Source organism: Neophocaena asiaeorientalis, unplaced genomic scaffold (genome assembly GCF_003031525.2).
Source record: "Neophocaena asiaeorientalis asiaeorientalis breed wild unplaced genomic scaffold, Neophocaena_asiaeorientalis_V1.1 scaffold721, whole genome shotgun sequence".
In the NCBI taxonomy this organism is placed as follows: Eukaryota; Metazoa; Chordata; class Mammalia; order Artiodactyla; family Phocoenidae; genus Neophocaena; species Neophocaena asiaeorientalis.
Window position 1 is genome coordinate 990,479 of NW_020175365.1, and position 15,424 is coordinate 1,005,902.

The window sequence follows — 15,424 nt, forward strand, 5'->3', positions numbered from 1 at the left end:
CCCAGACCCTTTTAAGAAACAGTGAAGTTAGCACTCACGGCCAGGTAGAAGGCAAAATCGTTGGGTGTTGGTGTTTTCTTAAAACTGAAAAGGTCATAATATTCTCAGGCTTTCACAGAAACATGGGTTGAAATAACGGGTCATTTAAGGCAAAGAATTAAATACAAAGGTACAACTGGCTAAAATGTCTCTTGCAGAATAAATATACTCTTAGTTTTGCAGCTTATCACCTTGAAAACATAAACAAAACTGGAAAACTTTTGTTGTTCAATCCATCTTTGTTGACTTCTAAGGTCAGGAGGAATCTGATTTATAAATGCTTTTTCCTGCCCAAGCCTTCCTTCCCTCTCCCCCTGCTCAGAACAACAACAGCAACAAAATGAAACGACTTGGATCTTTTTAACTTGTTCCACCAGTATGCTCTACCTATTTGGGGGTGCCTAAAAGATCTTTTATTTTGTTCCAGGATTATTAAAAATACGGTTTAAAACTTTCTCTGACTCATTTACTCAAGAGTTTCATTTCATTCTTGCTTCCACTATATTTCATCACAGCTTTGGATGCTCAAGAATTCAATTTGGGAACCTAGGCTAGATTGCGAGGAGAGAATTCAGAAATGAAAAGATAGGACCCCAGAGAGTTTAAAATCTAGTAGATGCATAAAAATAACTGTAGGGCTTCCTTGGTGGCGCAGTGGTTGAGAGTCCGCCTGCTGATGCAGGGGACGCGGGTTCGTGTCCCGGTCCGGGAACATGCCACGGAGCGGCTGGGCCCGTGAGCCATGGCCGCTGAGCCTGCGTGTCCGGAGCCTGTGCTCCGCAACGGGAGAGGCCACAACAATGAGAGGCCTGCGTACCGCAAACAAACAAACAAACAAAAAAACCCTGTAATACAAGGCAGAATGCAGTAAGTACTAAAGGAAAGTCAAAGGGCTCAGAGGAAGCCATTGTGGACTCTGAAGACTGGAAAGGACTCAGGATGAACAGTAAAGGAGGACAGGTGGGGCACAGGGAGCAGCATGAACAAAATCACAAAGGAGAGAAAGAACACACTGGGCATGCGTGGAGGATAGAGAGTAGTTTGGATATTCTGAAGCACAGAATAAGGGAGAGAGATCAGCAGACAATAGAGCTAGAAAGGAAGATTAGGACCAGAACAGAGACAGCCTTGTATGTCATGCCAAGAAGTTTAGAGATGACGCTGGAACAATGGGGAGCCACTGATGATTATAGTGGAAGAGAATGTTATGATCAGGGTATGGTTTAGAAAAGCTCCTCAGGTATCTATGCATGAGGGAAGTTGAAGGAGGAAAAGAATGGAAGCAGGAAGACCACTTAGGATACTGTTTACAAGAGTTTAAGGAGAAGTCACGGTAGTGGTGGCAGACCCAACAGAAAACCGTCTAGATTGGAAGGAAGGAGCAACTGTGACAGGAAAGTGCATATGAACCATTTACAGCAGATCAGATGTGAAACTTATTAAAAAGTTTGACTTCTGGGGATACTTTTCTAAAGAGAAGGAAAGATGATTATAATCCAACAAGTCTCTTTAGTAGTTAATTAAAAATGCAATATATTTTTACTCCTCCTAAACTATACCACCAAAACTTAATGCCTTACAGTAAGAACTTTATTTCTCTACCCATTTTTTATACTTAATTTGCATTTATATAATATCAATAGCAGTAAATACCACTGCAGCATCTGACACAATAATGTACCCTTACTATGAACCAGACACCATGCTGTGCCCTTTACTCCTACTAGCTTATTTAATCCTCAGTACAACCCTTTGGCTATGAACTATCATTTCCCTATTTTACATGTGTAGTTACTGAGGTAAGGAGTTGTTACATAGCTTTATTAACAGTACACAAGAAAGCAGAGATTTGAATCCAGGCAGGTCTGACTCCAGAATCTGTGCCTTTGGCTACTCAACCATGCTTTAAAATTTTCTTTTTACTTGTATTTTAAAGTAGAATGCTAAAAGAGAACAAAGACTGGATGGGACACATGCAAAACAAATAGCAAGACGATAGCTATAAACCAAAATATATCAACAATCTCATTAGATGTAAATGGTCTAAATATCCCAATTAAAAGGTAGAAATTGTCTGTTTGGATAGAGAAAAATGCCATCCAAATTCATGCATAATGGATTCTGTTCCACCCACGATCTTTTTCCTCGATTTTCTTTTTTGCACTACTCCTACCCGTACCTCATGTGGCCTTATTCCTAAACACTATCTGGCTGTGGGGAAATTAGTCCACTGGACAGTTTTATCATTTTTGGCATATTCATTTCAAAGGTTCTGCTGTAATACACTAATCCTCTCTCATCTCTCTTGAAGAGTTTGCTTTGTATGAACTGAAGGTCCTAACACATTTATTACGCATTTCCCACTTCATATTGTACTACTTTGCCACTGAAAAACAGACTAAGAAGAAAATTTGAGAAAACTAAGAAACTACTGCATATTTCAGAAAAATAAATGAGGTCAACGGTAAGTGTAATATTAGTATTTTAAGTTGAAAAGATTTTCTCCTTTGGAATGAATCCACCTTGTGCTTAGAATTTCCTGGTTCATAAATATTTCTTATGATCATGCTTCTATTTTATCTTCCAGAAGTATTGATTATAGCCATACATATGGCCCCAAACTGACTTTTTACCATATTCTGTAGCGAATAATTTAGAAAAGGGGCCAAAAATTCTATTTTCCATAAGAGCGTGGCAAGATGTCTACATTCTTGCTGAAAGAACAGCTGTGTTGCCAAAAGGGCAGAACTTCTCTCTAGATCCATAGTCTTTACCAAGCCCTAGATTTTGACCCTGAACTGTCTGCTCCACTGAAAGCTGGTCAATTATTTATCTTTCCTTTAAGAAAATAAAGTTTTTTTAAACATATGGAATGCCTCACAAATTTGCGTGTCATCCTTGCGCAGGGGCCACGCTAATCTTCTCTGTACTGTTCCAATTTTAGTATATGTGCTGCCTAAGCGAGCACTAGAAAATAAAGTTTTAAAGCAGTTTCCTAATTTGAGGTCCTTACAAGTAAAGGGAAAAGTATGGCCTTCGATATTCATTTTCTTCCTTCAAAAAAGTAAACTTCAGTGGCACAGGTGGGTGATAAACTGCTACTTTTAATGCAAGTTTTGTTTCCAGTCTTTACGGCTTCCCAAACCTGAACTTTCTGCTAACATTAGGTTATATTACTATCTGCCTTCTACACAGTCCTGCCTAAACAACTCATTAAAAAGTACAAAAGCATGCAAATGGTAGAAACAGCCTGCAATTCAAAATGTTCTTCTTACCAGATTTTGCAGGGGCTCCCCTCGAGGGTCTCAGTCCTGGGCGATCTGGAGCAGCATGGCATGTCTGAGAAGACACAGACTCAGTCCCAGAAACTGAGTGCTTCAGAAAGACCCAGTAAAAGAAACATTATTTTTATCCTCTGATGAGGCAGCCTTAGAACTTGGCTTCCATTTAACTAAGGGACCCTTAACCTCAATGGTACTAGGGAAAAATCTAAGTATATTGGGGTCATGTGGTTAGTTGCACGTGTCTTGCAGCAGAATTGAGTAGAGGTCCTCTCCTTGGCGCAATTACCTGCAAAGTCTCAACACCTTTTGCTTCATCCATTTATTTCTTCCTCTGAACAAGCCAACCTAGCCCCCTCTTAAATTAATTATAGTCCATATAGAAAACAGCTATGTGCTGATTTTCTCCTATACTAATTTTTACCCCTAAGAAAGAAAAAAGAAAACCTATAGGAAGGTATTAATCTACTTAACATTTCTAAGTATATCATCCAAAGGATTTTGTTTTTTAATCTTACATATGCTCAGCAGAGTTACTGGCAAAAACTGTACATTTTCTTCATTTCATCCTTTCAACATCAAATAGTAGGCAGTAAAAATTGGATCAGACTTCAAAGCCTGCTGTGGGCTCCAAGTCACAGAGAGACGCCTCCATTTCACATATTGAATTCGAGCAGGATATCAAAGTGCTACCAAAGAACCTCAGGTCCTTACTCAAAAAGAGGCTCTAACATCTGTAGAGAGTGGAGTGCACAGACAAATCACCTCAGGGAGCAGCTAGGATTTATTCTCAGCAGCAAATTCCCAGGCTTTTGATTCTCTCTTCACTGTACCTCCCTGTCTCTCTGCTGAACCAAAATTCTTTAGCAAGCTGGGCTTTTGTCTCAAAGCCTTCGAACTGTCACTAACAGTTCATGTTTGGATGGCCTGACCAAACCGCCATAGACAGGCACCACGACCATGGACTTGGATGAGTCTGTAATAAGGGTACACAATTACTTCAGAATCAAGATGTCCTTCTACCTTATGTGAACGTCCCGCGAAGACATCACACCCTTTTGAAGAACTCTGGGCTTGTGAATGCCTAAAAATAAAAATAATAATAATTTTTAGAAGGCCTGAAAATGATAATTAAAAAAAAAAACTTAAAGAGGGTTGCTTTCCTCCAAAAATGGATCAGAAAATACTCTTTAATTAAGATTCCATTGTTTTCCATTCCAGTCCTTGGTTAGAAGGATATGGTCAACTTAAGGAAATGCATCCTACCAGGTGCTGCTCATACACCCACAGTCAGCCTGAGATGCTAAGACCCAAGAAACTGCCCCTTTTAAAGTTGTGTGATCCAATCGAGTTTACTATTGGCGTTCACAGACTTCACCAAGTAGCCAACCAAGTTGATGCAAAGGCTCTACTTCCCACCCAGCACATTAATCATGTTGTTAAATAATTCAAAATAGATCCTGTAGTCAAATAAGTTTGGGAAATGCTGAACTGTACATAGTTTAAGAGGTTTCCTTACTGCAGAATGATCTTTCACAATCACAATATGAATTTATGGGTTTCTAAAGTAGGGTGTATGGGGGGAGAATTCAGTTTCCTAAACTACTGTGACCGAGAAATTTAAAAAGTGATAACCTATTAACATCTAGTAATGTTTCATGGAGCAAAGTTTGGAAAAATCAACTGTGCTGTGCCCCAATTTCCAGAAATTGGAACACACTATATAAAAGTGTGATGGGGGTGCAGTGGTTGAGAGTCCGCGTGCCGATGCAGGGGACGCGGGTTCGTGCCCCGATCTGGGAAGTTCCCACATGCCGCGGAGTGGCTGGGCCCATGAGCCATGGCTGCTGAGGCTGTGCATCCGGAGGCTGTGCTCCGCAACGGGAGAGGCCACAACAGTGAGAGGCCCGCGTACCGCAACAACAAAAAAAAGTGTGATGATTATAACTCACTGTTATATAAACAGACTTTTACAACTCCTCTCATATGGAACCCAGGAATGACTAGGGGAAGGGAAGTCTGGATTCTAACTCCTGCCTCAAGATCCCTGATCTTCCTCTCTGGTCTCTCTGTCTCTGTCTCTCTTATACACACACATGCATGCGCGCGCCCACGCACACACTCACACACACACATACACACACACAATTGGGTAAATTTCTGTAGAATTCTGGGTTCTAGTTTTCCTCATCTATAAAACGAAGGGATTGAAATAAGTTATTCCTAAGGGCTCTTCTAGTTCCACATTTAAAATCTTATTCTTTATTTAAACTGACAATTTCATTTTTTGAATTTCTGTGAATGGTTCATTGGTATTACCTTCAAAATGCATCTATATAGATTATAAACAATATACCCATTTAAAAAATATCACATCAGTACCTGGGGAGAGGAGACTATGATGAATATAAATATATATTTATTTGTGTGTGTATAATTGTTTATCATATGTCTCCCACTATGAAATGTAAGTTCCAAGAAGGCGGGGACTAGGTCTGCTTTATTCTGTACTCTATATTAGCACCTAACCCTGTGCCTGGTACACTGTAAGTGCTCAATAAATATTTGACAACTTGAATGAATGAAAGGGCTAGTGGACCCCCAAAATATGTTCCATGAAGAATACCCTTTACATTAAAATTAAATTAAGTAGCATTTACATAGCCCTTCATATTTTAAAAAATGCTTTTATATATCTAATAAGAATTTCACAACCATTTGAGCTAAGTGCTTTAACTGTCCCTATTATATAGCTGAATAAACTGTATTTCAGAGAGGGCAAGGGATCTGCCCAGGGATCATGGCACATACCTGGCAGAGCTAAGACACCGACCCCTGTTAGTTTGACTCCAAATCCTCTGCTCTTCCTCTGAACAATGACACCCCCCTCTCCAATGCCCTTGGGTCTCTGTGAATTGGCCCAAAGAACTCATTCCTGCCAGCTTAGGCAGGTCTCAGTGGCAGTGGGACACCTATAGAACAGGTGGATTCAGTTCTTCTAGGAGTCCTGGTAGGCTTTGGAGAAAATCTAAGGAAGAGAGTTTAGCTGTTGAATTACCATGGGGTCTCCAATTTCTGCCTTTCCTGTACCTACAAGAAAATGAAACCTCTTAAGATCTCCTCTTGCTTGCATGGCTTTTCAGGTCCAAAGGTCAGTGCAGATACCCTCCAACAATACACTGGCAGTCGGCTCATGAGTTTGACTACCTTCTTATTCAAGCCTTTGGGAGAATCTAAGGCATCTCAACATAATTTTTACATGTTACATGGTTTTAAAGGGCGGAGGCAGGATGGGTAGTGTCCAAAGGCAAATAAATGAGAAAATACTTCACTAAACAAAGTTAGGCAGGTTTCTTTCCTAAGATGATTTCCAGAACCTTTAACTTAATAATATGCACAGTGAAACCTTAAGAGTGGGAGAGAACAGGCAGCATCCCCCAGACGTTATCCTAACAATGGAACCCTCCCCTAGAGCATGTCAGAGGCCCTGGTTCTTATAACATGCCTTAGAAAACACTAATCTGAGCAGCCCTTATTTGAAACAAGTTCCAACTTGCCTTTCAAAAAAGGGTTAAGGCAATTTTCTTCAAAAGTCTAACTGCCTCAACTCCTTTGCAGCAAATTTATCAGATATGTTGTCATTTGCCTCAGGGACTTGAGCCTGGCAACAAATGGATAATGCTTTTGCAAGCTGTTACCACCAAAATAAGGAAAAGCACAATGAAAAAATATCCAATGCTTATTGCCTGCACACATGCCACCAGGCCATGGGCAAAGCATGGATACATGGTTATCTCATCTAATACGTCCAACAACCATGTGGATTGGTTCTATTTTTATACCTGTTTTACAGGTGAGGAAATTAAGACTCAAGAAGCTAATGACTTGTTTCATGTCATAACTAGTAAATAGTGCAGCATAGAACCTGCCTACATAGAAAAGGAGACTCCAAGGGAAATTATTGATTCAGATACGAATTATCAGTTACTGATAAAACCTTAGACAAATGATTGATAGTGAATAGGACATTCATATGGTGCCGAAGTACCACCGTACCGATTCCTTCTTTAGGTCACAAGGGGAGCAAGGGAACAGCATATGGGAGAAATCAGGTTACCATCTCAATCCAGTGCAAATCTTAGCACCACTAATGCCCAGACAATATTGTGATGTGAGTCAATATGAAATATTTGACATCACCCAGGATATTTATATTTTTTCTTTTAGTCAAAACATTTAACTTTAATCTAATCAAAGCTTTAGATCTAACTTATAGTTTACCCCAAACACAAGGTATAGAGGGGAAAAGCTAGGACTGCAAAGAATCAAGCAGACAAATGTAGAAGGTGAGTTATTTTATGGAATAACTGGCTCATTCTCTTAACAAGTCAGTGCCATGAAAAAAGGGAGTATTGTATATTAATAGAGATTTAGGGAAATAACAAGTTGATGTAATGTCCTCGATTAGATCTTGGCTTGGACAAACAGGTGTAAAGGACAATTCTTAGAACAACTGGGAAATTTTGATTGGTATTAGGTGATATTAAGGAATTATTCATTTTAAAGCATGATATTATTATTTTGAACCTGCAGGAGAAATTTTTTGAAATAACACTGTTCTCAGCCTCTGTAAGGAATCTGATGCTAAATGACAGAAGCAATACATTTGGTTATCAAAGGGTGGTGAATAGGAGGTAGTTGTCTCTCTAGAAACGATTCACTGCATATTTCTAGGGCTCCTGTAGCCTCTCAGAAGTCATGACTAAAGTCTTAAGCAGATTGCCGCCAGGGCTTGGCCACTCTGCTGCTTTACTGCAGTCATTGAATTGTGGGTTCTTGGGGAGACGAAAATTCTCCGTCACCACTGAAAACCCTTCTGCTGGGCCTCTGCCTGAAAAGCCCCCCAGACGAAAGTCACATTTAATTCCCTTTTCTTAACCCCCAATCCCAGTGCGACCGGATGAGAAGCAGGGGCAAGGCTGGCTCCTGAGCACACGGCTGCCAAGAATGCCCGAGCATCTCTCTTGTGCAGCAAAGATCCATGGGGCCAGCTGGCTTAGTCATGCTGGGCTGGCAGCACTAGGTGAAGTCACCTTGTTCCAAAACTGGGTCTCAGCTTTGCAGCCTCCGAAAGTCAGTCTGCCAGTTTGCTGAGGGGTAATGATGTTTTCGAGAGCTGAGTTGTACTAACTAAACTCAGAAGAGTCATATTTGAAATGTAGAATGCCAGTGTGTGATTTTAGTGAATACGATAATCTGGACTATACTTTCCCCCTCACTAGTTGGCTGATACACTCTGGAGACCAAATTACACATAAGAATGGAAACAAAGGAAGCAGGGTGCTCTTCCAGGATCTGACCAACCAGGCTGGTCTTGTAACTGGCCTTTTTCAAGTTTAGGGTTAGAATCAGTAACTTTTTTCTTGGACAGGAATAGAGACACGCTACCCTTTGACTCTCCATTTTCTAAACTTCATTTAAATTTCTTTGCACAGTTTTTATTAACTTTGATACAATTTGCAAGATTGTGTGTTATCTTTTATCAATTATAAGTTAGAATGGCTTCTAGACAAACTGAGAAATCCATTAGTCATCCACAAATGAAAGCCATTAGTCATTCACTTGCAAGCATAATCTAATTTCAAAACAGGATAGGTTGCAGCTTATTCACTGTGGATTGATTTTTCTTAGCTTCCCGCTGTGTCCAGATTTGGGAGTAGTTCTCATTGTAAACTCATGTCTTACTTGGTAGCCCTGGGAGAAAGGCTAATCAGCATAACCAAGCAAATTTGCTCCTGCCTCTTCAACAGCTCTGAAAAAAATCTTCTGTACATGGAGCTTTTAATACAAAGAAGTCATTTCTTTTCCGCAAGAATCAGCAGCCAATCCGCCCTGCAAGAGGTATGCTCAGACCAAGATATTTTAACACAGTAGGAGGCCCATGAATCTTGAGGGAGGCGGGTTTCAGACAAATAAGTCATACAACTCCCTTCTGGAAGTTATTACCGTGAAAGATAATAGAAAACATAAACACCTTTAGAAATGGTTTCAATAAGTTCAAGTTCTGAAGGTAAATTAAGACATTTAAGGGATGACATCAGAGAAAAGGACACTGACCTGTGTAAAAGATCCTGTGCTAACCTGAGTGCTAACAAGGTTTCTATATGAACTGGCCATAGGTTGAATTGGCAACTCAAGCATACTTACTTAGCTCTTATATGGAATCTGAATATTTTAAGGGTTGAGGGTATAACCGTGGAACAACACCCAGATCTGAATCTACCCACACTGTCACTATGTATCAACTCTTTCCTGATTTATATCAGCTAGGTGTCATTGCATATTCTTCTTACTGCTTATATTTATTTAAATAGCTTTGAAGGCACAGGAGATTGGAAGATAATGTTTTAAGAACACAGATTATTGTGTTAAGTTCGAAGGCACCCAAAGTGTATAAGTTAATGCATCTTTTATTACAAAAACTGAAAAGTTAGGATTTCTAGAATGCTTTGTTGTTTTCTATTCACTACCACAACCTAAGTATTTGCCAGGCACACACTAAATCTCCCCAGGGTTGTATTCATACTTCTGTGCTTTTACCTGCAATGTCATCTCCTCTCTTGCCCACCTGGCCACTGCATCCGTACCCTTTAGCTCAGGGGGTCGGCTGCTCTGAAGAGCCTTTCCTGTCCCATCCCCATCCTGGTCACCTCTTCCACTCGGGGCAGAGTTGGAGGCTCCTTGGTGTGTTCCCACAGTCTACTGAGCATAACCATACTGAAAACTTGGTTCTGTAACTGACTCGTCTGGTACCACATCTTGACCAATTAAAAATGCAAATCATCTACCAAAGGCAAGCTTCATCAAATTTTGATCAAGGGAGGGAAAGCAAAGAGCAAGTACCATAATTCACTTGGCTTTTGAGATATCACAGTTCTTCTTATTCCTGTGCTCATCGGTGTTATCTTTTCTTCTCTATTTTTTATTTGATGAAAATGCTCTAAACTCCCAAGAGGTCTGAATATTCACCAATCACTAATCAATGAAAGTGTAGCAATATCTGACTTTCTCCCCAAAGGAAATGACTAAAAGAACTGGTGGTAAAATGTTTCCCTTTTTTTCCCTCTAATTAAAGTTTTTTTCTGATTAAAAAATAATATACATTCACTGTTGTACTGTATAAAATACAAATATTCAAGGAGAAGAAAATAAAGTTCTGGGAGAATCTCTACACCCAGATATAATATCTTTCTGTATATGTTTTCAGATGCTTTTCTACGTATATAATATACATTTAAAAAATAATGGCTCATGATATATTTGTTTTAACTTCTGTATTATGAGCATCTTCCCATACATTTGTGTGGAATACAACATATGTAAGTGTGCACATACGTCATATTTATGGTTGTACAATATTACATTGGTTGATTATCATAAATGATTTAAGTAATCTCTTTTTTTGGATTTTTAAGTTGTTTCCAGTTTTATGATATTATAAATAATGGGTCATTAAAGATATGCACATATAGTTATGAGTACCCAGCCAAATTTGACTAGGATAAATCTAAATCTAAGACTATTAGGTTAAAGGGTGAACAAATTTTCTGTTTTAAAGCTTTTGAATTGTATCATCAAATTCTCCCTTAAAAAGCAACAAAATTGAACACTCATGACCATAAAACTATGAAAGGACCCATTTGCCATATCACTAACACTGGGTATTATCAGTCTTTTTAACCTTTGCTTACCTCTTTAGACAAAAAAAAAAAAAAAAATTCATGATATATTAGTTTCCAAGCACTTGGGCTAGTGTTGCCATATAAAATACAGGACACTCAGTTAAATGTGAATTCCAGGTACAAGGTGAATAGTTTTTTTAGCATAAAAAATTTCAAGTACTTCATGGGACATACTTATGCTAAAAAGAAATTTGTTGTTTATATAAAGTTCAAATTTCTGTGGGTATCCTGAATCTTCATTTGCCAAAAATGGCAACTCTAACTTGGGCAAATCAGCACCTCAGCTTCTGCATTGGCAAAATATGAATAAAAACTCTTGCCAGGGCTTCCCTGGTGGTGCAGTGGTTGAGAGTCTGCCTGCTAGTGCAGGGGACACGGGTTCGAGCCCTGGTCTGGGGAGAAGCATTTCTTTATTTCTAAAGAGGGAAAACATTATTCCTGGGCTTTAATATATGGCATGAAGGAAATACAAAGAGTATAGGAGAAATGAACGCAATAATCATGCAAAATAAGATCACCATCGCAGTAGGAAAAAAGGGAAACAAAGAGGAATGACAACAGCTTTTGTATTATTTTTTTCTCACTGGGTTTGGCTACTTGGTAACTTTTCTGTTTTGAGTGCAGAAACAACATGTATCTGTTTCTGTATCTCACCCCAAGTCAGTGTCATTACTGAATGAGTTGAATGCAAGTTATACTGAAAGTTATGGATATTTCTTTGCTCTTGGACACAATTATTCTAAGTTTTAGAACATGGCTCAAGGAGAAATTCATCAAAAGGGCTCAAAAAGGCTGATAAATGTTTCATAATGCCATTGCTGTAAGTTAGCACTATTAGTTTATGTACTTATGCTAATTTCCCAAATCCCACTGAGCCCTTTAAATTTGATCATATTTGTTTGCCTCATTGTTTTTCCCCAACCGTGAGCCCATACAGCCTTAACCTGCCACTTCTTGTATTCTCATTTCTTTTTTTTTTTTCTCCTTTGCTATTTTATTGCAGGCAGCTGTCACTGTGTAAAGTCTAAGGTAAGAGCCAAAGGCTTTTCTTCATTCTGCTGACAATGCTTGCCTTATTGGAAAAAAAGGACACTCAATGGAGAGCCCTTCAAGTAACCTAAACTTAAAGTAACCCACAAAGCTTACTTCAGTTCTTTGCCAGCAACCGAGGGAGCCAAGAGAAAACCCGGCCTCAGGGCTGGGGATGCAATTAAGATGCAGTAGTAAGGAAGAGCACGTGACCCAAAAGACTGCATGGCCATGGGCTGAGGGCCACAGCACAGCCAGAAGAGCTGACCATTCAATCCTCGCATCCACACTAGAAATGTAGATCCTACCAGGGTCTCCATTTCACAGCTGAAGCTTGGGCCGTTTGAGGAACCTGCCCAGGAGGTATCCAGATACACAGATACAAACCCAGATCCTGTGGACACAGAGCGTGTGCTCTCAGCCTCCAGTGCCATTTTGTTACTAGACTCTTCCAGATATTCACTCAATCATATTTAGGATCTTAATAAATGACACCTGGGGTGACAAACATTTAACTCTAGAAAACCTACCAGGAGGCAGATTAAGTTAAATCCAGAATAGGTCTGGAGGTAATCCTTAGCCCCTGACCTACTGACCTTTTACTCACCTTATGTCTATGGACTAATATTAAGATTATACACATCTGCGCCACACTCAAGGCTCCAATTTGGTGGCGAGCCTTCTTGAGAGTCTCTATGATTATAAGAACGGATATTACATTGTGCAATATAGGGTCCTCGACAGCCTCCCAGACATCACTCATTCACTCCACAAATATTTATTGAGCCCCTTTAATCTGTCTCCTACTGTTTTGGAGGATACAGCAGTGAACAGGAAATCTAAGATGCCTATGCTCATAAGAACCTACATTCTAGCAGGGAAGGTAGATAATAAATGAAAAAATAAGTAAATATGTTAGCATGTTCAATAGAAGTAAGGGCCAAAGAAGAAAATTAAAGCAGGGAAGGGGTATAGGAAGTGCTGGTGGCAGGCTCTGCCGTTTTAGATGAAGTGGGTACAGTAGATGATATGTGAGTAAAGACCTTAGTAAATAAATGGGAATTGATGTCTTTGAATACGTTTTCAACTGAAAGCGCCTAACAGGTAAAAAACTTTATATGTATGCCACATAGAGGTCAGAGGACTGATGTAAACACTTGGTAAAAGTTTAGCAACACACTTTATGATATATATATATATATATATATATATATATATATATATATATATATATTCATGATATATTAGTTTCCAAGCACTTGGGCTAGTGTTGCCATATAAAATACAGGACACTCAGTTAAATGTGAATTCCAGGTACAAGGTGAATAGTTTTTTTAGCATAAAAAATTTCAAGTACTTCATGGGACATACTTATGCTAAAAAGAAATTTGTTGTTTATATAAAGTTCAAATTTCTGTGGGTATCCTGAATCTTCATTTGCCAAAAATGGCAACTCTAACTTGGGCAAATCAGCACCTCAGCTTCTGCATTGGCAAAATATGAATAAAAACTCTTGCCAGGGCTTCCCTGGTGGTGCAGTGGTTGAGAGTCTGCCTGCTAGTGCAGGGGACACGGGTTCGAGCCCTGGTCTGGGGAGATCCCACATGCCGCGGAGTGGCTGGACCCATGGGCCACAACTACTGAGCCTGCGCGTCTAGAGCCTGTGCTCCGCCACAAGAGAGGCCGCGATAGTGGGGGGCCTGCACGCTGTGATGAAGGGTGGCCCCCGCTTGTCACAACTAGAGAAAGCCCTCGCACAGAAACGAAGACCCAACACAGCAAAAATAAATTAATTAATAAACTGCTACCCCCAACATCTTCTTTAAAAAAAAAAACAAAAAAAAAGACTCTTGCCAAACTGGGGCAAAAAGACTAATTTGTCCTTTCTGGCAGAATAAAATGAAAATATAAGAACAGGATTTTAAGAGGATTAAATGGAGAGGTATACACGGTCAGAATTTAGAAATAAAATGCACACTCAGCAAAGTGCTATACTTATTGCACTTCTGAAAGACAAATCCCTGAACTTGGACACTTCAGGCTCGACAGGGTAGAGAATGACAATGACAGGTATCTGGAGTGGCTTCCATTCTGTACCCTTTGTCTCTCCTTTGGGCGGGGTCACAAGGTAACTTGTGGGTTGGGTTAGTTTTAGCACTTTAAAGAGTGGATTAGGCCAGGCGTAGATTTGTGGAGGCAAAGGAAACTTCAGAGACCGGTTACTACATATATTTTTCATGTTGTAAGCGGGGAAACTGAGGCCCAGAGGGGTGATAGGACTTGCCCAGGTGAGTGAGAGGAAGAGATGGGTCTAACATCCACGTTTCTTGGATGATGCTCTTGTCGCCAGTGCAGGCCCCAAAGATAATATTTAATCCAGTTTTCCCCCTTTAATTCTGAAAGCAGTGTTCATTTCGGGGAAAGAGAAGCAAGAAGCCCTGAAAGGAAGTGCAGGATGAGCCTGGCACTAAGTGAAGAGACCCAAAGACAGATGAGGGTGGGGGCATGAGGGTAGAGGAGGAACACTTTAGGAAGTTTTGAAAAAATAAAGTGAAAAAGCCTGAACAAGATTGTGTGCAGCAGGTGCTGACCAGTCAGCGAGGTCACAGGGGAGAAGCTCGAGGACAGACCCTAAGCAGTGCCATGCTGATGTGGACAGACATGGAGGTGTGGATGGGGAGGGATCAGTTTCTAAAGAGAAAATGGCTGATGGACTGCGCTGTCTAAAGAAGGGAAGTAGCACTCTTACTTTTTTCATTTTAACATTTTATTTTGACCTAATTTCATTTTTATAGAAAAGATGCAAGAATAGTATAAGGAATTCTGTATCTTCCTCAGCAGGTTCTCCAAATATTAGCAATGTATACATTTGCTTTATCCTCTCTCTGTGTCTCTCTCTGTCTTTCTTGTTTTTTTGTGTTTTTTTTTTGTTTTGCGGTACGCGGGCCTCTCACTGTTGTGGCCTCTCCTGTTGCGGAGCACAGGCTCCGGACGCACAGGCTCAGCAGCCATGACTCACGGGCCCATCTGCTCCGCGGCACATGGGATCTTCCCGGACCAGGGCACGAACCCGTGTCCCCTGTATCGGCAGGCGGACTCTCAACCACTGCGCCACCAGGGAAGCCCTCTGTCTTTCTTTTGGTACATGTATACTGATAACCATACACACATACAAATACATAAAATCTTTTCTGAACCATTTGAGAGTTGCACCTGATACTCCTTCATCCCTAAATACTTCAGTGTGTGTTTCTTAAAAGCAAGGGCATTCGCCTATATGACAATAGTGCAATGATCAAAGTCAGGAAATTAATGTTACTATAATGCTATTAT

The 15,424-nt window shown here is 40.1% G+C and overlaps 1 protein-coding gene and 1 non-coding gene across 2 annotated transcripts in view; both read right to left on the reverse strand.

The window, feature by feature from the left end:
* MYO3B (myosin IIIB) overlaps positions 1–15,424 on the reverse strand; it is a 397,699-nt gene that overhangs the window by 78,540 nt on the left and 303,735 nt on the right. The window contains exons 32-33 of the mRNA XM_024765704.1: positions 4,344–4,404; positions 3,315–3,414 (exon numbers count right to left, since the gene is read on the reverse strand). Of these exons, the coding sequence (XP_024621472.1) occupies positions 3,315–3,414; positions 4,344–4,404 (161 nt within the window). The remainder of the gene's footprint in view (positions 1–3,314; positions 3,415–4,343; positions 4,405–15,424) is intronic.
* Positions 2,901–3,007, reverse strand: LOC112413688 (U6 spliceosomal RNA). The gene has a single exon (XR_003006020.1). It is a non-coding gene; the product is annotated as a U6 spliceosomal RNA (small nuclear RNA).